General features: G+C 47.0%; 1 protein-coding gene across 4 annotated transcripts in view; it reads right to left on the bottom strand.

The window, feature by feature from the left end:
• Positions 1-14,662: 14,662 nt before the first annotated feature.
• The window catches only part of XPNPEP2 (X-prolyl aminopeptidase 2), a 65,889-nt gene continuing 54,441 nt past the window's right edge, over positions 14,663-26,110 (bottom strand). For 3 of the 4 annotated variants that reach the window (XM_075572827.1, XM_075572826.1, XM_075572828.1), the window contains 5 exons: positions 25,084-25,188; positions 21,561-21,620; positions 20,673-20,749; positions 19,776-19,874; positions 14,663-14,931 (listed from right to left, as the gene is read on the bottom strand). In XM_075572827.1, the coding sequence (XP_075428942.1) occupies positions 14,731-14,931; positions 19,776-19,874; positions 20,673-20,749; positions 21,561-21,620; positions 25,084-25,188 (542 nt within the window). In that variant the 3' untranslated portion in view covers positions 14,663-14,730. The remainder of the gene's footprint in view (positions 14,932-19,775; positions 19,875-20,672; positions 20,750-21,560; positions 21,621-25,083; positions 25,189-26,110) is intronic. The other variant, XR_012788358.1, reaches the window with a different exon arrangement.

Raw genomic sequence — 26,110 nt, 5'->3', positions numbered from 1 at the left:
TTTGAAATCCTAGTTGGCAAAATCTGCCTCCCCTTTTCTAAGCCCGTCTTGAATGCTGGCATCTAACGGCCCACTAAAGCCCCTCTACAATCCCTGACTGATATCCCCCAGTTTATTGACTCAATTTCCTCTCTGAACGAGAAGAGTGAGCTGCTAGTTCTCGGGGATTTCAACTACAATTGACTCGACCCTAAAAACCACAAAATCCAGTTACAACTCAAGTCACTGAACCTAACGCAACTCATCTCCAAACCCACACGGACAAACCAGATATCTCACAACCATTCCTTGCTAGACTGGATTCTCTCCACTAGTCCGCAGATCATAGTGCGGTGACTTGCACGTACCGCCGGCAAGCCAGGCAGCCGTGCGGACGCGTGCAGCGGGTCCTCAGCCTAAGGGAGGAAGGACTCTGGCCCCGCCACAGCACATGTAGACTGTGGAAATAGCGGTGTTAAACTAATGATATCTTGAAGTGTGTGTGGATTGGATAACCAGTAGCAGTGAGTGAGGGGACTCTTCTGAAGTGTGTATATACAATATAACTTTTTGCTGCCTCAGTGAAGTTTAGGATAGAATACTTAAGTGGTTTGTTGGAAAGTTGTTTACACGGGCGTGTTCTGGGACCATTATTTGCACTCTATGGGGCATATGTATCAAGGCAAAACTGAAGCAATTCTGGGGCAAAAAACTGAACCATGGAAGGCAATAGGAATAGACATTTTGGGAGTAGAACATAGCTCTTATTTGCTAGGTCACAGGAAATATATTTTCTGGTCTCCATAGCAATGTACAGATGCAGACAAGGCTGTATTTCTATAAACTTCATATAGCCCAGAAAACAGTGCTGGATTACCCACTAGGCATGTGCTTAGGGGCCCCCATGGGTAGGTGGCCCCCGTATAGTGTGGTGGGCTGGTGCTGCAGCTCCCCAGCTCCCCATGCAGCCCGGCAGTCACTGCCTGCCATACTCCTCCTCCTGTTGGCGCCGGAGTCCCCGAGCCTCACCCAAGGTAAGGTGTGTGTGTAAGAGAGGGAGAGGGATGTCTCTTACATTCTCCTGCAGCGTTGTGTTATCATGGCAACCCATCCTATGGCGAAGCATTACCATGGTGCTGCAACGCCATGATGCCGCAACACTTGCAAAGGAAGGCTGCGTCAAGGGGCCCCAGAGGGTCTTAACCTGCCACTGCCTATATGCAGGGCTTATGTCTACCAAGAAAGCTGTGAAAAAGAAAGACAAATGTCGTCTTTTTGTCCTCTCTCTTTCCCGGCACTTATTCAAAATGCTGTGAAGCTGTTTTTCTGTTGCTTAGGGTGACGTCTGTGTCTGCCTTACACTGATTTCACAGCGACTAATGCTTGCTATAGACTATGGCTACTTGCATTGTCACCTACAACTGGGAAACATGAATATTTATACATCCAAGAGAACATGACAGAAGCGTTTTCAATCACAAGAATTAGAGCAGCAGCTAAGGCATTTGGTGGGCAACCAACAGGATTAATAATATTCCTGCTTCAGCACAGGTGGCTCAATAAGTGTCTCAGTTGATGACAAATATGTTTTCATGTCATGAGTGATAATATTTAATAACACAGTTGGTTCAGTAACAGCACCATTAGAGGTAGACAAAGATCCCAGCTGTGCTTCTCAACACTTCTCATCAGGCAGATTGAAATAACAATCTCTATAAAATAAAGTCCTGCACAACAAATGCACTCCAGTTGTTATATTGTCTGGGAACGCCATGTCCATTTATAAACATTCACCATGTACAAAATAAAAGCTTCGGACTATGACTATACAGTATTGCTAACCTCACTCCACATCATCATGAAACTGCATTACATTTCAGATTCCCCAGCCCTTTACTTTCAATACAAAATGTATTATGAGGGATACTGTGTATACATTATAAAGTAAGTGTATGGATACATACAGGGCTTTTGTTTCTGGGGGTTCGCTGGGTTATGCAGTATCCCCGCATTTTTCATAGCTACAACAATACAAAGTAAGTATTTTCTTTTATTTGTGAACCTGTTGGTTACAGATTTTTAATACGTAGTTCAACTGTCCGGTAAGTGCAGATCACGCAAGTAAAAAGATCACTTGTGAATACATTCAAGACGTCTTGAAATTTGCAAAACCAGTACAACCAACTTCACACTGATGATACCCTTAAGGTCGAAACATGTCTGTGAGTGGTTTCTCTGGCTTTGCATCTGATTCCCATGCTGTGCTTAAAAGCTGTGTGAACAGCGAGCATTAGCTCATAAGAGTTCCATGTAAAAATGGATTTCGGGCAAAAGGTGACAATGTGTGCTCATTTGCATGTAATTTCCAAGAATCCCTTGCTGCAGTGGAAGCACTATATGCTAGGTGATAATGGTGAAAGGTGGAGTTGCAGACCTGTCTAAGACATGTGAATGTGTTCACAAGTGATCTTTTTATCTGCTACAGATATAGCCTATCTGTATGTTCAGTTTTCCTTAAGTCCCAACATAAACTCTTTTGTTTCGGAAATGTAATCAATATACATCACATTTAATTTGAGGCAACTGTAGGGAGCCTTCGTTTTGCTATTCACACCTGATTTAAACAGGTTATGCAGCCAGATTTCTGATTTGTTTGTTTGTAATCCATCGTCTATCCGCCAGATGGCACATTCACTGTGCCAAGTTAGTGTAAGGGCCCGAGCTGCGGGGACTTCCGCTATCGGCGCTTCATACCTCTCTTCCCCGCTGCCTCTAACTCCCGGCGGCGTTGCCCGGTCCTTGGCATTTCCCCCGCGGCTGACTCCTCACTTCCAGGTCACGCGCGTCACCCTTACGGGCGCGCGCGCAGACCCAGGCTTCTATTTCATGGCGCCAGGAGCCTGGTCCCGCCTCCTCCATTTCCTGCCCCTGCTCTACCAGGTCCGCCCCCAGGCTTCTCTCCCCAATCAGGGCTAACCCCTGGACCGCACCTCCGCTCCTCCCTTTCCCCTGATAGGTCCCAGCCCACTATTTAGCCTGGTCTCTCCATTCCCACAGTGCTCTGCATAGCTCCTGTACCTTGGTGCTGTCTGCTTCTGCTTGGCTCTCTTGTGTTTCAGTCCCTGTTCCTGGATTCTCTGCTAACCTCCCTGGATTTCGACCTTGGCCTTGGACTTTGACCACGCTGCTCTCTGGACCCCCTTGGATTTGGCTTTGGACTCTCTACCTCGCGGTCTTCTATATCCCTTGGACTCGGCAAACGGACCCCTACAACGCAGCTCTCTCCTCCCCACGACCCAGGCTTACGGACACTCTACCACGCTGCTCTCCCAACACCTTGACCATTGGCTTACGGACTTAACCCTTCAATGCTGGATTTGGCAAGTACTGAACTCTTTCTATTTTTGTTCCCTGGATCAGCTACGCTACTTCCACACTCCGGCCGCGCCCCCGTTTACTGTTAGGTGTGTGGTATTTGTCCTTTCCATCTCAGTCCCGGGGTCTCGTCTGGCTTGTGGGCACGCCGAGCGATACATTATGCAGAGCCCATCAGACCCAGACCCCCCTGAGGTGGAAGATACCCTGACCACTATCTCCAAACACTTTACCTTTTTGGACAACCAGGTTACTGCTCTTAACCAACAGGTTGCTAACTTAACCTCTCAGATTCCCAAGGTTAATGTCTCCAGTTCCGTTATCCCTCCCACTGTTTCCCGAGAAGGAACAGGCTCTTCGGAGTTGCGAATCCCTACGCCTAGTAAATACGCTGGAGACCCGCTTACTTGCCGTGGGTTTTTAAATCAGTGCGAGATACAATTCGAATTGTCACCTTCTCGCTTCCCCACGGACCGAACCAAAGTAGCTTATACTTTCTCCCTTCTCACCGGGGACGCCTTGGCCTGGGCTTCACCAATCTGGGAGCTAAAACCTGAACTCACTTACAGCTTCCCCAACTTTAAGAGAGAATTTCGTTTAGTCTTTGACACCCTGGACGTAGTGATATGGCTGCTTCCTCCTTGTTCCACATTTCACATGGTCGGAAATCTGTGGCACGGTACGCTCTGGAATTCCGGACAATCGTGGCTGAGACTGACTGGAACGATGGTGCACTTTCCGCGGCTTTCTGGCAGGGCCTTTTGGAATCCTTAAAGGATGAACTGGCAGCTCGTGAAAGGCCATCCTCATTGGAGGCCTTGATTGCTTTGTGCATCAGGGTGGATCAACGACTTCTAGAAAGGCGGGCTGAACGTTAACGTCCTCGTACTCCTGTTTCTATGCCTTCCGCTTCCAGGTATCCTGCTCCTGCCTTACCGGCATTGGACGCTCCTGAACCCATTCAACTGGGCAGCCATCAACTTTCTTCTACGGAGCGACTACGTCGGAGGAATGAGGGCCTGTGCTTCTATTGCGGATCTCCTGGGCACATCTTGCCGCGTTGTCCCTTGAGGCCGGGAAACACCAACACCCAGTGAGGTATGAGGGGATTTCACGGGGTACTATCTCTTCTTTCCCCTCTCCCGCACAGGATCTCCCCAAGCGCATCTTACTTCCTGTCCTCCTTAAGTACGTCAGCATCCAAATCCCTGCCCTGGCCTTCCTCGGTTCTGGATCCGGAGGGAACTTCATGAATCATGCTTTTGCTATCCAGTACAACTTTCCTCTCCGGGAGAAGGCCATTCCGGTCGGGTTGGAGGATATCGATGGTCGACCTCTTCAGCCAGCCTTTATCTCCTTGGAGACACTTCCCATTGAACTTTCTATGAAGGATGGACATTTGGAATTCATTTCTTTTGATGTCATCCATTCCCCTTCGGTTCAACTCATCCTGGGCCTACCGTGGCTACAACTTCACAATCCCATTATCGATTGGACTGCCGAGTTCCCCGTCCAATGGAGATACCCCATGTGGAAGTGCCTCCTCCGTCCTCTACGGTATTGGCCGTCTTGGAAACTTTCCCCCCACAAGACGCCACCCTACCGGAGGTTTATTCGGAGTTCCTGGACGTCTTCAGTAAGGCGAAATCCAAGGAGCTCCCACCTCCTCGACCTTCCGACTGCCCGATTGACTTAATTCCGGGTGCCCCTTTTCCCAAAGCCAGGTCATATCCACTATCTTTGCCTGAGACGGAGGCCATGGCCGAGTATATCACGGAGAACCTTCAAAAAGGCTTTATCCGGAAATCCACCGCCCCCGCTGGAGCAGGACTTTTTTTTTGTAAAAAAGAAAGATGGGACGCTTCGCCCGTGTATCGATTTCCATGGGCTAAATAAGATTACCATCAAGAATTGCTACCCTTTGCCTCTTATCCATGAGCTCTTCGATAGGTTGCAAGGCTCAACGATCTTTTCTAAACTTGATTTACGGGGGCCTATAACCTTATACGCATCCGCAGTGGAGACGAGTGGAAGACCGCGTTCAACATGCGCAGTGGTCACTATGAGTACCTGGTGATGCCGTTTGGGTTGTGCAATGCCCCTGCAGTTTTCCAAGACTTTATGAATTAGGTTTTCCATGATCTGTCGAATTTATTTATGATTATCTATTTGGATGATATCCTGATCTTTTCCAAGACCCTCGAGGAACACATTCTCCATACCAAGATGGTGCTCTCTCGTCTACGGGCCAACAAGCTCTACGCCAAGATGGAGAAGTGTGTCTTTCATCAATCCTCAACCACTTTCCTGGGATACATTGTCTCGGACCAGGGGTTCACCATGGATCTGGAGAAGCTCTATTCCAGGCCTGCACAACTCGTAAAGCGAGAAGGGCCGAACTGCTCCAAGGAAAAAAAAATTGGGCCGCACGGGTAAAATCATCATCATCATCATCATCTCTCCTCCAGCACCTCTCACCATCATCATCATCATCCTCATATATCTCCTCCAGCACCCCTCATCATCTTTATATCTCCCCCAGAACCCCTCACTATCAACCTTTGCGATACTCCCCATCTATCTCCCATACCCCCATCTCCCCCTCACCCACACACATAATACTCCCTCTTCACATCAAACACACAATACCCCCCTGCACACCACACACATCCCACCCCCCTGCACCTCACATCCTTCTCCCCCCCAGCACCTCACACCACTCTACCCCCCTGCACCTCACACCACTCTCCCCCCCTGCACCTCACACCACTCTCCCCCCCTCCACCTCACACCACTCTCCCCCCCCTGCACCTCACACCACTCTCCCCCCTGCACCTCACACCACTCTCCCCCCCTGCACCTCACACCACTCTCCCCCCTGCACCTCACACCACTCTCCCCCCCTGCACCACACACCACTCTCCCCCTGCACCTCACACCACTCTCCCCCCCTGCACCTCACACCACTCTCCCCCTGCACTTCACACCACTCTGCCCCCCTGCACCTCACACCACTCTTCCCCCCTGCACCTCACACCACTCTCCCCCACTGCACCTCACACCACTCTGCCCCCCTGCAGCTCACATCATTCTCCCCCCCTGCACCTCACATCACTCTCCCCCCCCTGCACCTCACATCACTCTCCCCCCCTTCACCTCACATCACTCTCTCCCCTTGCACCTCACATCACTCTCCCCCCTTGCACCTCACATCACTCTCTCCCCTTGCACCTCACATCACTCTCTCCTGCACCTCCAATCACCCCTGCACCTCCAATCAAGCCTGCACCTCACCCCCTGCACCTCACATCACCCCTCCTGCACATCACCTCCCCCCTCCTGCACATCACATCCCCTGCACCTCACCCCCCTGCACCTCCAATCACCCCCATGCACCTCGAATCACCCCCCTGCACCTCCAATCACCCCCCTGCACCTCCAATCACCCCCTTGCACCTCCAATCACCCCTGCACCTCCAATCACCCCTGCACCTCACCCCCTGCACCTCACCCCTCCTGCACATCACCTCCCCCCTCCTGCACATCACATCCCCTGCACCTCACCCCCCTGCACCTCCAATCACCCCCCTGCACCTCCAATCACCCCCCTACACCTCCAATCACCCCTGCACCTCACCCCCCCCTGCACCTCACCTCAATGCACCTCACCTCACCCCCCTGCAGCTCACCTCAATGCAGCTCACCCCCATGCACCTCACCTCAATGCACCTCACCCCCCTGCACCTCCAATCACCACCATGCACCTCGAATCACCCCCCTGCACCTCCAATCACCCCCCTGCACCTCCAATCACCCCCTTGCACCTCCAATCACCCCTGCACCTCCAATCACCCCTGCACCTCACCCCCTGCACCTCACATCACCCCTCCTGCACATCACCTCCCCCCTCCTGCACATCACATCCCCTGCACCTCACCCCCCTGCACCTCCAATCACCCCCCTGCACCTCCAATCACCCCCCTACACCTCCAATCACCCCTGCACCTCACCTCAATGCACCTCACCTCACCCCCCTGCAGCTCACCCCCCTGCACCTCACCTCAATGCACCTCACCCCCCTGCACCTCACCTCAATGCACCCCCCTGCACATATCCACGTTGGGATCAGGGGGGGAACGGCCGCAGAAGAGCTCAGCTGGCTGTGACTTCCCCCTCCGTCCCACGTTGCGAGCGGGGGGTGGGGGGGGAAAGGGAGCAAGGAGCGGGAGCAGGCCCTGCGCATGCGCGCCGGGACCGCGGGGAATCGCCGCCATTTTATGTTTTCAAAGTTTTTTTTTTAAAGTTTTTTTTTTTTTTTTAAATCTCATCGAGGGCCGCACAGAGAGGCCAGGGGGCCGCATGTTGTGCAGCCCTGCTCTATTCTATACTCAAATGGCCACAACCCAACTCCTTAAAGGCGATTCAGCGCTTCCTTGGCTTTGCAAATTATTATAGGAAATTCATTGCTGGTTTTTCTACTTTGGTACCACACATTACAGCCCTTACCAAAAAAGGGGCTGATCCTTCCTCTTGGCCATTGGAGGCCAGTCGTGCCTTTGAGTCTCTCAAAAGAACCTTTGTCTCTGCCCCAATTCTGCGACATCCCGTCCCCACCCTCCCCTTTACACTAGAAGTTGACGCTTCCGACGTGGGAGCCGGTGCGGTTCTCTCTCAAAGAACCACCCCGAAGATAAACTTCACCCCTGTGGGTTTTGTTCCAAGAAGTTTTCTTCAGCAGAAAGAAATTACGACGTGGGGAATAGGGAGTTGTTGGCCATCAAGATGGCATTACAAGAATGGAGACATCTTCTAGAAGGAACCAAGGAACCCATTCTGATCCTCACGGATCACAAAAATCTTTCTTACATTGGGGGTGCTCGTCCCCTTGGGCCCCGTCAGGCCCGTTGGGCGTTGTTCTTCTCAAGGTTTAACTTCATCATCTCTTATATTCCTGGGACAAAGAATATCAAAGCTGATGCATTGTCTCGTCAGTTCAACATTGAGGAGAGGTCACAGGACATCCCGGAGAGTATTCTGTCCCCCCGATTGTTTATCTCTGCCGCTTCCTTTGACATACTGGATAAAATTTTGGAGTCTCAAGCACAGGTCCCAGAAGGACTAGAGGTCACTGATGGACGTCTTTACGCACCCCCACGTTTTCATCTTAAAATTCTTGAATGGGGTCACTTCTCCAGATCTGCCGGCCAATACCGGCTTTAAGAAGACTACGGACCTGATCCGGCGATCTTTTTGGTGGCCCAATATGGTAAAGGACATTAGAGCTTTCATCTCCTCTTGCCCAGTCTGCGCCCAAAATAAATCAGTCTGTCAAAAGCCTTCCGGTCTACTACAACCTCTCCCGGTCCCGGACCGTCCTTGGAGTCACATTGCCATGGACTTCATCGTGAACCTTCCCCTTCTAACGGTATGACTACTATTCTAGTGGTCATTGACAGATTCTCCAAGCAAGCTCATTTTGTTCAACTCAAGGGTCTACCCAATTCTAGTACTCTAGCTGATATATTTGTAAAATAATTTTTGCGTATTCATGGTACTCAATTTGTTTCGAAGTTCTGGCGTGCATTTTCAGAGGCTGGGCATTACTCTTCTTTATTCCTCAGGCTATCATCCCCAAACTAATGGGCAGACTGAACGCATGAACCAGTCCCTCGAACAGTATTTGCGTTGTTTTTCTTCCGATTGTCAGGATAATTGGGCAGAATTACTTCCTTGGGCGGAATTTGCGATTAACTCTCTCAAGAATGAGTCCACTCAAGAATCACCGTTTTTTGTAAACTATGGATTTCATCCCACCCGCCTACCTATGCATTCATCCAGGTCCGGAGTTCCTGCAGCAGATGATAGGGTAACCACCTTACAGGAGTCATGGAGGAGGATTCAAACTGCTTTACAGGAATCTGTCCTAAGACAGAAGAGACAAGCAGATAGGCTTCGTCGGGAGGCTCACAAGTTCGTACCTGGAGAGAAGGTCTGGCTTTCTTCAAAAAACATTAAACTGAAGGCCCCAACCCCTAAACTGTCTCCCAGGTTCCTGGGCCCTTTCTCCATTCTGAGACAAATTAATCCTGTGGCCTATCAGCTTTGGTTGCCCCCCTCTATGAAGATTTCACCCGTCTTCCATGTCTCACTCTTGAAACCGTTCATCCAAGGCACACGATTTGCTCATCCTTCCCTTCGACCTCCTCCCGCCATTGTACCAGGACAACAGGAATTTGAAGTTCAGTCCATCATTGACTCTCGCATCTCCAGGGGCAAACTCCAGTTTTTGGTCCACTGGAAAGGATACGGACCTCAGGATCATTCTTGGGTCTCGCATGCTGATCTCCACGCTCCGTCCCTACTCAAACGATTCCACCAAAAATTTCCCCTCAGACCTTGGATGGATCGTCCAGAGTCCTACCCTCAAGGGGGTGGGGGTACTGTAAGGGCCCGCGCTGCGGGGACTCCCGCTATCGGCGCTTCCTTACCTCTCTTTCCCGCTGCCTCTAACCCCCGGCCCTCGGCATATCCTCCGCGGCTGTCTCCTCACTTCCGGGTCACCGTGGACCCAGGCTTCTATTTCATGGTGCCAGGAGCCTGGTCCCGCCTCCTCCATTTCCTGCCCCTGCTCCACCTGGTCCGCCCCCAGGCTTCTCTCCCCTATCAGGGCTAACCCCTGGACCGCACCTCCGCTCCTCCCTTTCCCCTGATAGGTCCCAGCCCACTATTTAGCCTGGTCTCTCCATTCCCACAATGCTCTGCATAGCTCCTGTACCTTGGTGCTGTCTGCTTCGGCTTGGCTCTCTTGTGTCTCGTGTCACGTGACTGGGACATTTCCTTGCATAGAAGATACCAGCACCCCATAAAGGGGCCTGTATCTCGGGAAGCAGGGGGTCCCCGGACATACAACCAACGTGGTTCAGCTCCGGAGACCCCCTGCACCTCTACACTATTAAAGAAATATATATTAAAATAAATATTTTTTGTGCGACATTTCAGCTGGGAGCGGCACCTCTCTCAGAGCCGCTCTCTCTGCAGCAGAAATGAATCGCTGGTTTTTGCCTTTTCAGAGGCTCGATGCTCTCGCTGGCAGCAACTCGCCAGTTTTGGGCATTTTGCTATCACTGGTATTCGAGCCTTTCTGAATACCGTGATAGCAACGCCCAAAATAACGCAATTTTCAATTCCCTGGCGATTTTTTTTATGAACACTCTCTGAATAAGGCCCTATGTCCAGTACTATTGTAAGTGTATTCAATGTACTGCTAAAGAGTAAAAACATCTTAAAACAATAAAACCAGTGAACATTTTATTAAACAAAACGTATTTTTCATTATATGAAAACTTACTGCAATCTGTGTGTATCCAGTACACACGTATACAAGTCTGACTAAAGTCAAAGTGTACACATATACTTTAACATTTTTTTTTATTGCATTGTTTGTGCTCCATCTTTCTTTTTGATGTTAAGGTTCATGGATCAAGCTGTGCATAGCCTCCACATTGTCTCCTTCCGTGATGCCTACAGTACTTGAACCTCTTTAGCCTACTCTGCATACTGTATACACAATTAAATGACATCCACAAACCACCAACCCCCATCACCAGCCAGCCAAACTCCCTCCCCCGTACCTGAGAGAACAAAATGTGAGGTTTGTGAGGTTTGTAACACTGCATACCTCGCACGCACACATGTGCATTATCACCAAGACAGGATTAGCCTTCGAAACAAGATAACATTCAATTGCGAAGTGGAACAGATTAGGAGATTACACACGCTAGACGGGAGGGGACACACTAACTTGCGAAGGTTAAATCACAGATAACTCGCGTACATTTTTTGGGGCATCTCACATAAGGGACAGGCTCGGTTCAGGAAAACCCTGGACACAAACAGGCTACATCTGTATATCCCATACTGTGGAGGTTTCTTCTTGCCTTTTTCACCAACCATAATTTACAATGTGATGGTAAATCCTACAGCCTTGAAAATTGCAGTAATACTTTTAAACTTGATCCTTTTTTAAATTTCATTACAAACTTCGGTTCATCGCTCAAACCACAGAGTTGTGTTTCATGGCCATTTGCCACTTCCTCAGAGAGCAGGTTCCCACTTCCTCCACTGGGAGCTTAAATAAAGTACTTATAGGTGACATGTCCTCTATCTCCAGGATTCACAAAGAGTCAATGAGAGGTATCGCACCCTCATCCGGTATTAACCTCAATGGACTGGAATGGCAGCCAACGTAGGATCGGCACGCAATACCTCACATCAACCTCCGTGAATGTATCAATTAGCCATATTCACTTCATATAGCCTGCAAATATAGTATTGTCCAAGTGTGTACTTTTCCTTTCATCTTTTTATTCTACATGAGGAAGTGCAATATTAACCATGTGCATATGGGGGTGATTTACAAATACACATCAATACGTGTGGACATTGTACATGATATTTATGTATATGCTCAACAAGAAGACGTTCTTAAAATAAACTAGATAACCCTAGGATACACCTGTTATTTACCTTTTTACCCAGGTCATTGTCTTCATCTCTGTTGGCATGTTTGTCAGTGAATTAAGTATTACAGACGGTGTCATGAGAGCAGCTGCCAGGCTGCGGTCACACCCAGCCGGCAGTCTGGGGTGTAAAGGGGTCACACCCAGCCGGCAGTCTGGGGTGTAAAGGGGTCACACCCAGCCGGCAGTCCATGCAATCATGCGGGACACGAGGGATTAATGGGAACTGTGTATATGTTGAGCTGCATTCCCCCGCTTCAGCAGAATTGTCACAGGTCTTAGATGTATTTTCCCAGCAGTACTGTGTGTTAATTGCTATGTTATGTATTAACATGGAGAGGGGGAGAATGGTATTGTATCCCTGACAATGGATAATGTGTAAACATTATAACTTTTGCTGTAAACATGGAACAAAGGTGATATTTGGACACACGTTAAATCCCACCTATAGCAGGCGGCCCAGGGATTGTTAACCCCTTCATACTAATAGAAAGTATGATTTCACCATGTAATAGTTTATGCCATATTTTTATTCAAAAAGGCAGTGCGAGTTACATGAGTCCTCTGATGTGTTAATGAGGCAATCAAGGCGAGTCATTGTGGAGATAGGGGTTAACCGTGTATTTGTTAGAATGTAAACCTCATAGAATCATATCTCCGTATGTGTTTACTGTATGCTAGAAAGGTGACATTAGGATATGTTTTACTATGCCAAGAACACATGTTGCATACATATCATTAATCTGATCACTACCTGGGAAATATAGTTATGAGTTATCTCTGGTTTTCCAATAAGTTTGGATATAGGTTTGATAGCTTGCCAAATGGCAGCTTTGATATGTAATTGTACAATCAAAGGTAGCTCCTTGAAAGGCTTTGTGATGTACTGTACTCCTCCGGTGCCCTGTAGAGAAGTTAGCCAGAGGTGAGAAAGACCTGTACATCAATGGAGGTGACTCGCCCTCATTGCATATGCAGCCAAGTATCACGGATGGACACTAACCATTGTGACCTGTTAAATGTAACACCCCTACAGGAAGGGTTCCTGCCCCAATAAGCATTTTACTAGACATAATGGCACCCAGGCCTCTTGTCATATTTTTTTATAAATGGTCTGGCCAAGTAGGACCAGGGGAGGGGTGTATTAATGAGGGGCTGGGTAAACCCTGCTTCTCGCGTTACCTGTCAACTTGTGATTGGGACCAGGTAATTGTTCACCAATAACTGAACTGCCATGTTAGGAATGGGGTCCTGCATCTATATAATTGATTGCACCCCTTATTCCTGTGCTTGTCATGACTGTAACTAAGGAGCTACTCGACTGTAAATACTACTCGACTGAATATCTCATTATCCAACCCAGTAAGTGTAAATATTTCTGTAATGTTATTTGCTTAACGTATTGTTTGTTCTGCTCATAAGAAATAAACTCATTCAGTTTACTATATTCTAATCTTGTTCAATCTGGCCCGGTTATTATATATAAGTTCTGTTCCACCGTGACAGACGGGTCTCCTTATAATAGATGGGATAACTCCTTTGTTATTTCTAGTTTTTTAAATGCTTTTAATGGAATGGCCTACATGGCCTCTGTTCACATGTAGATTAAATTACAGGAAATGTTCTTTTACTTCATACTGTTTTTCAGGTCACATTACAGTTATAAAAAATACTTTTATGTAAACCACATAGGCTTCAAGGAAAAAAAAAACCCCTCTTGATTTCCGTTGAATTTCTATGTTATTATAAGGTGACAAACGGCTTGGTTTACTATGCCAATTTGGTAATCTTCACAGGACATGGCTTCAAAGCGTATAGAATAATTCCCTTATAGTCATTTTAGGCCTTGATCCACAAAGCTCTATTAAGTCAGAGAATATAACGCGATGTTAAGAAACTAGAATTGGATGTTATGTTCCCTGAGTTAACATGGTGTTCTCAAAGCTACTGTATTTCTATGCAAAAACCCTGTCCGCAATGCTAACAAATGGAGCCAGTGTTACAAATCTGGTGGCTTGGAGATTAACTGCAAGAAAACACGACAACTGTCGTATTTCAGTGTCTGGATTAAGTTGTGACCTCACTAGCATAATGTAAAGCCACTGTGTTCACCTTAACAAACGTTATATGATTGGCGATGCTCTGATAATAACACTTAATTTGCATATAAATTGCATGCCATTATCATCTTCGACTGAGCCACCTGTGCTGAAGCAGGCATATCCTGAAAACCTTACCGGTTGGTGGCCCTTGAGGACTGGAGTTGGCCACCCCTGTTCTACACATTACGTCAGTATTCACCAATGAAATTACTTACAAAAACATTATCTAACAATGTATAATGCGTATGTCTGACAGGGCCATAAAAGACTCTTCAACAGCCTGATTATTCAAAGTAATCCTCACTGCGATATTACGAGGCTATGATTGGAACAGTCAAAAAGAAATGACTACAAGTATTCACCATCTTTCGTTTCCCTCTCCCACCGAGGTACCGTGGAATGAACAAAGAGGGAAACGGCATGTAGTTCTAGTAAAGTAGTTTAAAAAAGTTATGATATACTGTAGCATCAACTATGGATATTTCCTGTAGCAACACTAAATATGCTGATAGCTATCAAATGAGTGTCACTCCCACACATTGCACAGAAAGCGTGATATACACCATGAAGAAGAAGATTCTTATCAGTCTTTGTGACGGTACAAGTTAAAGAAATACAGACAAGAGTGGGTTTTGAAGTAGTTCAACTGTAGAGTTGTTTTTCTCATATTTATAGTCAATCAGAATCTTCTTAATAAACAAATTGGAATTTATTTGACTGGTTATACATGGACTATTCACATTGGAAATCATTGTTCACATGGATATCTGCTGTAGGAACCGATTTGCTAAAAAAGTTATGATCAACATGCCCAAGGAAGCGGTCGTGAATGTCCCATGTGATAATGGTTCTGTGTTCTTCATCAACCAGTTGTATTCTTCATGAAAATTTTGTTTCTGTAATTCAGGCCCAATGGTATTTCTGATGTTCTTGTAGTGTCTGTCCACATGGTTGATCTAATAGGGCACAGGCGACAAAGAAAGTTAGGCTGTAAAATGTGTCTTGGTATGGCTGATTAATTTGATTATTCAGACATTTCAAAACTCTGTTAGTTTTGACTTATATTATTTACTAGCTGAGAGCCCCGGCGTTGCCCGGGATGTTTGTGGTGTGGGTGTGGCATTTGGGTGAGGAGTGGTCAACGCGCCCATGTGCGGTGGTAGTGCTGCTGTGGCTGTACTGATGGTGATTGTATCGGGGTGCTGATTTGGGAGGGTTTGGTGCTGATGTGGGGGTGCGGATGTGGGTGTGCCGATGGGGGAGGTGCAAAGGTGCCGATGTGTGGGTGCTGATGGTGTTGATGGGGGCTGGGAATGACGGGGAGCCGAGAATGCCAGTGTGCTGGGGGGCATGGGATAGCGGTGTGCTGATGTGGTGGTGCTGGGGATAGTGTGTGTGTGTGTGTGAATACGTGTGTGTGTATACACACGTGTGTGTGTATACACACGTGTGTGTGTGTGTATACATGTTTGTGTGTGTGTGTATACATGTTTGTGTGTATACATTGTATGTGTGTGTGTGTGTGTATACATGTGTACGTGTGTGTGTGTACGTGTGTGTGTATACACATGTGTGTGTATACACATGTGTGTGTAGACATTGTGTGTATGTATATATTGTGTGTGTGTGTATACATGTGTGTGTGTGTGTATACATGTGTGTGTATACACATGTGTGTATACACATGTGTGTATACACGTGTGTGTATACACGTGTGTGTATACATGTTTGTGTGTGTGTATACATGTTTGTGTGTATACATAGTATGTGTGTGTATACATGTGTGTGTGTGTATGTGTACATTTGTGTGTGTATACATGTGTGTGTATACATGTTTGTGTGTGTGTATACACGTGTGTGTGTGTGTGTGTGTGTATGCGTGTGTATACATGTGTGTGTATACATGTGTGTGTAAATACACGTGTGAGTGTGTGTATACGTGTGTGTATACATGTGTTTGTGTATATATTATGTGTATGTATACGTGTGTGTGTGTGTGTGTGTATACGTGTGTGTGTATGTCTACATGTGTGTGTGTGTATGTCTACATGTGTGTGTGTACGTGTACATGTGTGTGAGTATACGTGTACATGTGTGTGTGTACGTGTCTACGTGTACATGTGTGTGTGTGTCTACGTGTACATGTGTGTGTCTACGTGCGTGTGTGTACGCGTGTGTGTGTGTCTACGTGTGTGTACGTGTGTGTGTGTGTACGTGTGTGTGTGTGTGTCTACGTGTGTGTGTGTCTATGTGTGTGTGTGTCTACGTGTGTGTGTGTGTCAATGTGTGTGTGTGTGTCTATGTGTGTGTGTGTATACGTGTGTGTATACGTGTGTGTGCGTATACGTGTGTGTGTGTGTGTATACATGTGTGTATACGTGTGTGTGTCTACGTGTGTGTGTGTCTACGTGTGTGTGTCTACATGTGTGTGTGTCTACGTGTGTGTGTCTATGTGTGTGTGTGTGTCTATGTGTGTGTGTGTCTACGTGTGTGTGTGTGTCTACGTGTGTGTGTGTGTGTGTCTACGTGTGTGTGTGTCTACGTGTGTGTGTGTGTCTACGTGTGTGTGTGTGTCTACGTGTGTGTGTGTGTGTGTCTACGTGTGTGTGTGTGTCTACGTGTGTGTGTGTATACGTGTGTGTGTCTACGTCTGTGTGTGTGTGTGTCTACGTGTGTGTGTGTACGTGTGTGTGTGTCTACGTGTGTGTGTGTGTGTCTACGTGTGTGTGTGTGTCTACGTGTGTGTGTGTGTGTCTACGTGTGTGTGTGTGTGTGTCTACGTGTGTGTGTGTCTACGTGTGTGTGTCTACATGTGTGTGTGTCTACGTGTGTGTGTCTATGTGTGTGTGTGTGTCTATGTGTGTGTGTGTCTACGTGTGTGTGTGTGTCTACGTGTGTGTGTGTGTGTGTCTACGTGTGTGTGTGTCTACGTGTGTGTGTGTGTCTACGTGTGTGTGTGTGTCTACGTGTGTGTGTGTGTGTGTGTGTGTGTCTACGTGTGTGTGTGTCTACGTGTGTGTGTCTACGTGTGTGTGTGTGTCTGCGTGTGTGTGTGTCTGCGTGTCTACGTGTCTACGTGTGTCTGCGTGTCTACGTGTGTCTGCGTGTCTACGTGTGTCTGCGTGTCTACGTGTGTCTGCGTGTCTACGTGTGCCTGTGTATATACGTGTGTCTACGTGTGTGTCTACACGTGTGTCTACGTGTGTCTACGTGTGTGTGTCTACATGTGTGTGTGTATACGTGTGTCTACGTGTGTGTGTATGCATGCGCCTACGTGTGTGTGTGTGTGTATACGTGTGTGTACGTGTGTGTCTACACGTGTGTCTACGTGTGTCTACGTGTGTGTGTCTACATGTGTGTGTGTATACGTGTGTCTACGTGTGTGTGTATGCATGCGCCTACGTGTGTGTGTGTGTGTATACGTGTGTGTACGTGTGTGTGTGTGTACGTGTGTGTGTACGTGTGTGTATATACGTGTGTCTGTGTGTATACGTGTGTATACGTGTGTGTGTAAACGTGTGTCTGTGTGTATACGTGTGTCTGTGTGTATACGTGTGTCTGTGTGTATACGTGTGTCTGTGTGTTTACGTGTGTCTGTGTGTATACGTGTGTCTGTGTGTATACGTGTGTCTGTGTGTATACGTGTGTCTGTGTGTCTACGTGTGTCTGTGTGTCTACGTGTGTCTGTGTGTATACGTGTGTGTGTATACGTGTGTGTGTGTGTATACGTGTGTGTGTGTGTATACGTGTGTGTCTGTGTGTATACGTGTGTCTGTATAGGTGTGTGTATGTATAGGTGTGTGTGTGTGTGTGTGTGTCTGTGTACGTGTGTGTGTGTGTGTCTGTCTACGTGTGTGTGTGTGTGTCTGTCTACATGTGTGTGTGTGTGTCTGTCTACATGTGTGTGTGTCTACATGTGTGTGTGTGTCTACATGTGTGTGTCTGTGGACGTGTGTGTGTGTGTCTGTCTACATGTGTGTGTGTGTCTACATGTATGTGTCTGTGGACGTGTGTGTGTGTGCCTACATGTGTGTGTGTGTGTGTGTGCCTACATGTGTGTGTGTGTGCCTACATGTGTGTGTGTGTGTGCCTACATGTGTGTGTGTGTGTGCCTACATGTGTGTGTGTGTGTGTACACGGGACTCCGGGTAAGTTCGGGCACAGGGAGGGTGGAGGGGGTGTGGAAGTTGAGGTGCGGTCCAGCTGACGGGGGAGAGTGAGGGGCACCGGGAGGGGAGTGTGTGTGTGTGTGTGTGTGTGTGTGTGTGTGTGTGTGTGTGCCCAATCAGATGTAACTCCAAAGTTTCATAGTTTCATGTTACTCTTCAGGACTCTGTTCTCTGATGTCCATTTCCATTGCCTTTTGGAATAAGGCTACATATTTTGTAATATATTCCTTCAACACTTCTCCCCCCCCCCCCAAAAAAAATATAGTCAATTTATTGATCTTTCACAGAGGTGTCTATTTGCGCTTCAACATCACTCTTTCACTTTCAAACAGGAAGCAAATAAAAATCCACATGAAGAATGAAGTGAAACATGAGCAGAACAAGAAGTAGGTACAGAGATATGAGAACGTATTCAAATTCACTTTACCACAAAAAAAGTTTTCAAATTCATGAAATAGTTCAATAGAATGTTTTAGCCCCAAAAGGTGGCGCGAAATTGACAAGTCGCAACAAAATTTGTGATGGTTACATTTCAACAGAGAATATTATATGCTAAATATGGGTTTTGGGAGAGAGAGGGAAAGATCTAGGAAGGGGAGAGAAAGGGGGGAGGTAGAGAGAGGGGCTGGGGGTGAGAGAGAAAAGGAGGAAAGAGGGGGGATAGAGAGGAGACTTACAATAGGGGGGAAGATAAGGGTAAAGTGAGAGGGAGAATGTCCTATTTAACAGAGTACCCATTGACATAAAGCTTTCAATACACCAATCCAAGAGTGGCAAACTTCAGTCCTCAAGGGCCACCAACAGGTCAGGCTTTCAGAATATCCCTGCTTCAACGCACATGGCTCAATCAGTGGCTCAGTCTTTGACTGAGCCACCTGTGCTGAAGCAGGGATATCCTGAAAACCTGACCTGTTGGTGGCCTTTGAGGACTCGAGTTCCCCCCCGCCCCCTGCACTAATGTATATGAGATATAGAGAGATACCCGAGGACATCCCCGAAGGACCTGGCGAATATGCGCATTAAATCATTTGAATACTCTTTGCATTTTCAAATGAGGTATAGATTAGTGTTTTGGGAGGTACCTGCATATAGGTTCCAGGGATTCTCTAATAAGTTCCACCTCTCCAGCAAAGCCTATATTGTAGAGATACAGCTCAACCCCATTATAACGTGATCCGTTAAAACGCGAATCCGCTTATAACGCGATGCAGGCGCGGCTCCCAATTTTCGTATTTATGGATACTTTACAACACGATTATTGGTGTCTTAAATACTTTATTGTACAATGCATACAATTGTACATTATTTCTAACGTGATCCGCTTATAACGTGATGTGATTCTTTGGACCCCAAGCAGAGCGTTATAAGGGGGGGTTGAGCTGTACATCTACAAAGTTAGATTTTTGGAAGTAAACATTTATTTTTTAAATCACATTTTGCAAAGTTCTCCAATTTGGGTAAAATGTTTGCACATACTGTATCAGGGTAGGACTGAGTGCATTACTGAACATTTCAAAACATCATATTTCTTTACAAGTAATCTATCTGGATGCTGACAGCGGATAAAGGCTGGAATAGACGCATAGCCTGCAACAAGGAATTGTTGTGACATGTGCTGTCTGATTACTCACCTGAATCCCTGTCATGATACCGATATCAATCAGATTTTTGTCATAGGGGACTAAGGAGACGGTCTCAAAAGTGAGATAGGGCTGACCTCCAAATGTATGCTACATCCAGAGGGAGAGAGAGAATTAGAGGTAGCGAAGATTACGGACAGGGAATAAAGAAAGATAATTGCAATGGAACATGTATTGGGTTAGCAATAATGGACAGTAATAGCAACCAGCCGTGTAACAACCTCTCTGTTCAACAATATAGGCTGTCTAATAGCTTTTTAACAGCTTACAAGTGTACACACAAACACCCAATTCTGAATTGCACTATACCAGGGGTGGCCAACTGTAGCCCTCAAGGTCCACCAACAGGTCTGGTTTTCATGATATCCCTGCTTCAGCACAGGTGGCTCAATCACTGATTGAGCTGCCTTTGCTGAAGCAGTGATATCCTGAAAACCAGACCTGTTGATAGTCCTTGAGGACTGGAGTTGGCCAGTCCTGCGCTATACAGTACATACTGCTGGTGTCAAAGACACGTTAAGAGCCCATGTGAAACGAGCAAAGAGGTATAGAAAAGAACCTGTGTTCTTGCATAAGTGGCCTTATAATACATGTTTGGTAACACGTTATGTTTTCTTCAATATATGTGAAGAATATATTTAAAAGCACGTATTTTAAAACAACAAAAGATGTTGTTCACAGCCCAAAATGTAGATTAGTCGTAGGTTTTGCTACCTTTTCCGGGACCAATATTAGGTTTCTTCATAGATACAATTTTAGTTATAAACATCTATGAGGTTTTCAAAGCTCTGCACACTTTAATCTAATCTACCAAGAGACATTATTGGTTTTATTATACAACTGCTCACTCAAAAAATGTAGGCAATTATAACATAAGAAGAGAAGTACCCCCGTCTCTGCTTCCACTACCAATGCTATATCCTCAATACGAATCCCAAAGTATCCATCATGATAGTATCCCGGTTCTACAGAGGAAACCAATAAGAAACACCTAGTCATTCAGGGTCAACAGTTAATTCTAGGCATTATTAAACAAGTGCATTTAAAGTCCGTTGCACTGGGATTTCCCGTGTACAGCAAAACATGTTCCAAAGTTGAGGAAGCTCCCAAAAGTCCAAAGTCCGTCTGTTTCTGGTGGTCTGTGTCTTCACTTTAAACTTTAGTCATTAGGTCACTTTGGACTAAGAGAGAGTGACCCTTTAATCCTGGGGTCTTAAACTCAGCCCTTAAGGGCCACCAACAGGCCAGCCTTTATGGATATTCCATGCTTCAGCACAGGAGGTTCAATCAGTGGCTCAGTCAAGGGTGGCCCTTGAGGACAGAGTTTGAGACACCTGCTTTTTTTCCCACATTTATCAGCTTTTTTGAACACGCACCGTTACACAATTTTTTTGTTCGTGTTGGTGCCCGAATTTTTTGATTTTTTGTATTTACACAGACAAAATACACCTTGTCTTTTGGGAGCTGCACCACAACAAATTACGTTTATATTTATTCACTTATTGCACGGTTTATAATTAATTTGCGCTTATTTCACGTCACAGATTATAATGAGATGTATCATCATCTACGTCTCTATGCGTCATTTATTTATCTTGTGTTGGCGTCCACAAAATCCACCGCGTCTAAAGCAGCGTAAACTTTCCTGCTTATCAATTGTTTATAAAGAAACCCCATTTGTTACATGTATGCACACAGAAAATGGAGCAGTGCGCCAAGACAAACTTCTATTCCCCCTTATCTTTATGTTGTTACATACAGTATCTGAGCACGTACCTATAGACGTGAACATCCCCTTGGTCAACGGAATATTGTTGGACTGAAAACCAACGGGCCCTGAACAGAACAAAAATATGTTAATCGAGAAAAGTCAGCCGCTTTATTTATATTTTAACAAAAAAAATATTGAATGTGTAGTGTAAACGTAATATATCTATGAGAAAAGGCAAATAGGAGATTGTAAAAGATACAACATCATGCAGATAATATTTAAAGTAGTAAAGATCTGAACATTTGTTATAAATCATTACACCGCAACTTTTGTGAATTTGTTTTTGCAAAAGTAATCATAATTTAACAAATAATAGCTACAATTTGCACATTTCACACAAAATGGCATAGAAAAAAATATATGTAAGTGCTGTATGCATTTGTAACCCTGCAAATCGAGTTTGTCTTCACAAATTCCTTGAAAACGTTGAGGGAACTTCTGTAGATCTCTGTTAATATCTTCTCAGTTAAACCCAAACACAATTGTACGTACTGTAGATAAAAATTTACTTCTTAGAATGAATGACTCAGGAAAAAAAGAAAAGCTGTGTGTGCTGTGCACGCGCATAGTAAGTGAAACTTCTGTGTGTGTGTGCTGTGCACGCGCATAGTAAGTGAGACTTCTGTGTGTGTGTGCTGTGCACGTGCATAGTAAGTGAAACTTCTTTGTGTGTTGTCAGCAACATATAAAGTAACAATAATATTATTACTGCTTAGAGCATGAGTAAATTTGATTGGCGGGGTCATGTTTATTGGCAGGAGTGCAGTGGCAGCAGTACCGGCATCATGGATGTTGAGCGGGTGGGGGAGCTCACAGGGGGGGGGGAAATAGGCACATCATGCAGGGGCGGTGTTTGGCGCATCACTGGGGTGTGTGTGTGTCAGTCAGTGTGCGTGCGCGTGTCAGTGTGTGCGTGCGCGTGTCAGTGTGTGTATGTGTGTGTGTGTGTATGTGTGTGTGTCTCTTTGTGTGTGATGTGTATGTCTCTGTCTTTGTCCTGCCCCCAGCACCCTTGTCCTGCCCCCAGCACCCTTGTCCTGCCCTCAGGGGAGGGGAGATACTCAGTGTCACTTTCCAGTGCAGCATACCCACTCAGGGGAGGGGAGATACTCGGCATCACTGCACAGCCCCGCATGGCAGGGGAGGGGTCAGACAGAGGGGTGTGCTGCTCCATGCGCTCTGCCCAGGGGCGGGGTGTAACATTGCAACCGGCCCCTGTACACAGCGCAGCCCGTAGTGGGCTCACGGCTCTGGGACCCAGCATATCACGGGACCCCCCCGGGGCGGAGGGTCACACCCGGCCGGGTCACCACACTCCCCTCCACAAATTCTGCGCACCACCTCCCACCCCCTCCTGAGCCGCAGGGGACATGTGCCCGGCACGTTCATGAGTGACCCCGGGCAACGCCCCGATCTCCCGCAAGCAGCGGCTCACGGCAGCTCTGGCAGAGAGCGAAGTCGCTGCGCCCGCAACGGGTTAGGAGCGGCGCCGGCGGCGATATCGTCCCGGTTACCCTCCATGATCCCGGGGCTCCTCCCCTCCTCCGGCGGCGCTCAGTCAGCGGGACACAGGGAAGGGGAAGCAGAGGTAGAGAAGAGGGAGGAGAGAGGCTGAGCAGCGGCTCCTCCTCTCACAGCCGGAGGACTTGCGGGGCTTCCGCCATCTTACTAAACCCGAAGCACCAGAAGCTCTGCGCCAGCCATCTTGGAATACCCATGGCAGCGGACGTGTGGAGGTAACGGCTGCTGTTAGGAGCAGCGCCGGCATGTCACAGCGGGTGTGTGGGGGGAGCAGCGGCCGTTAGGAGCGGCGCTGTGGGGGGGGGGGGGGAGGGGAGAGGGAGCCGTGACGTCACTTCCGTTTCACATTTCGTCTCCAACTCTCCAGTTTTACCCCATCAGAATAGGTGCCACTAAAGAAGTTTCACTTCAAAAGTATACTCAGGGAGGGAATCAGTGGCAGAGCAAAGGACAAAGAGAAAAAGCACATCCAAGAGATAAAACATACTAACAATACTAAGGACAGATGGAGTCGTTGGATTAAATGATGTAGTCTAGAAAGTCCAAGGGGAAAGATAAAGGCCATGATCATATTTTCCACTCTTTTCAAACATATTCATTTCCTTAGCAATCTCATAGTACAAATCTACAATAGTACTGGCTAGTTTTGCAAATTGCATGGTGGAACTCCGTTCGCATTCCAATGTCAGCTCTCCCTTGTGTCAGGTCATAAGTGACGTGAACCCACGACCTCAGTGATAAAGGACAGTAGCTCTGGCAGTGAGCCAAACTATAAGTGGCTGCTGGATAGCTCCATTACACTTCTAAACTCTACCTGGACAGCCTGCTGCTGCTGGAACCTGTTTCCACTTAGCTCTGTAGACAAACCCATTAGTTTCCTATGTAAGCAGACTGCTCTCTTTCCTCAATGTGCATAGTTTCCAGACTTATCTGACTTGCTGCCTGCCCAGACCTTGGCCTGCCTGACCTTGGCCTTGTCTTCGGACAGCCTGACCTTGGCCTGATCTTTGGCCTGCCTGACCATGGCCTTGTCTTTGGCCTGCCTGACCTTTGCCTTGTCTTTAGCCTGTCTGACCTTTGCCTTGTCTTTGACCTGCCTCACCTTGACCTGCCTCACCTTGACCTTGTCTTTGGCCGGCCTGACCTTGGCCTGGTCTTTGGTCAGCCTGATCTTGACCTGGTCTTTGGCCTGCCTGATCTTTGCCTTGTCTTTGGCCTGCCTGACCTTGGCCTGTCTGTCCTTTTGCCTTTTCTTCAGCCTGCCACCGTGACCTTGTCTTTGGCCTGCCTCACCTTTGCCTTGTCTTTGTCCTGCCTCACCGCAGCCTTGTCTTTGGCCTGCCTGACCTTGGCCTTGCCTTTGGCCTGCCCTTTGCCTTGTCTTTGGCCTGCCTGACTTTGCTCCCACTTCCTCTTGTGGTACTGTGCTTGCCTGTCGATTCTGATTGGCCTCTCCTGCTACATTATGCCTCGGGTCCAGACCAACTATCAGAGTCCACTCCCTGACGTGGAAAGCGCTGCGATCCAGTGCCTGACAGCACATTGTGTCTGGTGTCTGACACCTTGTGACCTTGACACTTTATCTCTGTGTATTCCAGGCAGCAAAATTAGATTGCACGCTCTTTGAGGCCAGTATTCGTACAGTGCTGCATAGTGTCAGGGCAATATAAGAGTAAAAAATATATATTAAATCCCTTTAACATCCCATGTCCTTCCAAATCGTAAATATCCATCAAGTCGCAATGAACAAGAACCTACATAATTATTTATTGGGTTGTTTTTTTTTTGCCTAGATCACTGCAATAACTATCTTTCATTATTAAAATTAAGATTATTGATAAACTGCAGCAATGTGAATCACTTCCCCACGATTCCTGGCTTGTAGATGACAATATATACAGTACAAACACAATGAAGCCTTGAAACCCACCAGATACAGAGAAATCTGAATACTGGAGTTTATGCAGAACGCACAGGGGCACTTGCGGTTAGAGTAGAGCTACCTACATTCATGGACTGAGAAGAAGTTGCCTATCCCATGACCGGTGCCGTGACCATAATTCAGTCCTGATTCCCATAGGGCTTTCCTGGCAAATGACTCTACTGCTCTTCCTAGGGAAGGAGGAGAAAAGAAAGAAGTTCCCATCACAACATCAGACTTAAAGCAGCACTCTTCTTACTGTTTTTTTTTTTAATAAATCAGTCTGTAGTATTAGATAATACTACTTTTTTTTTTAAATTCAACTCTTATTGCCATTTTAAATTAGTTTTAATATGCTGAGCATCCTTTGATTTCTATAGCAGGCTTTAGCCCACCTCCCCAGCAGTGCAAAATATTTGTAAAACTTTGCTGTTTGTGATACTTTGTTGACAATATTCCTAGCAGTTTGAGCTGCAAACTTCACTAGTAAGCAAGGCTGCCGACAGGGAATGGGGGTCGCAGTGGCACAACTGTCCCTGGCTTGGCAGCGGATGAGGACCAACCCCCGGCTATCCAACGTTAGAAGTTAGGCCCATCTTCTACTATCAGCAGCCTGGGTGAGCCTCTGCCTTGCTAACAGGTAGGGACTGGAACCCTCACGCCTGCTCAACAGTTAGGGCTTGGGAAGAGGTGGGGAAAAGAGAGAGTGAGGGACAGTGAATGAGAGCTGGGAACAGTGAAAGTAGGGGAGTGAGAGAGAGGGGAGAACGAGAGAGAAAGGGGAAATTAGAGCGATATAGGGAGGAGTGCAAAAGAGAAGGGACAAGAGTGTGAGAGAGAGGGGGCAAATATTAGAGAGTAGGGGGATAGTGGAGAGAGTGAAAGAGTGGGGGGAGGGGGAGTGTGAGAGTGGGTAAGTTAGTTTGAGAGAGTGAAAGACAAAGGGAGCGAGAGAGAGAGGATGGGAGCGAGAGAGGGTGGAAGCAAGAGAGAGGGAGAGGATCAGAGTGAGAGCTAGAGAGGGCGGGAGAGAGAGAAAGAGAGGGTGGGAGCAGAGATAGAGAGATGGTGGGAGCCAGAGAGAGAGAGAGCTTGGGAGCCAGAGAGAGAATG

The sequence above is a fragment of the Ascaphus truei genome, chromosome 16 (genome assembly GCF_040206685.1).
Source record: "Ascaphus truei isolate aAscTru1 chromosome 16, aAscTru1.hap1, whole genome shotgun sequence".
NCBI lineage: Eukaryota > Metazoa > Chordata > Amphibia > Anura > Ascaphidae > Ascaphus > Ascaphus truei.
Note: the sequence above shows the minus strand (reverse complement) of the source record. Positions and strands in the feature narration are given on the sequence as shown.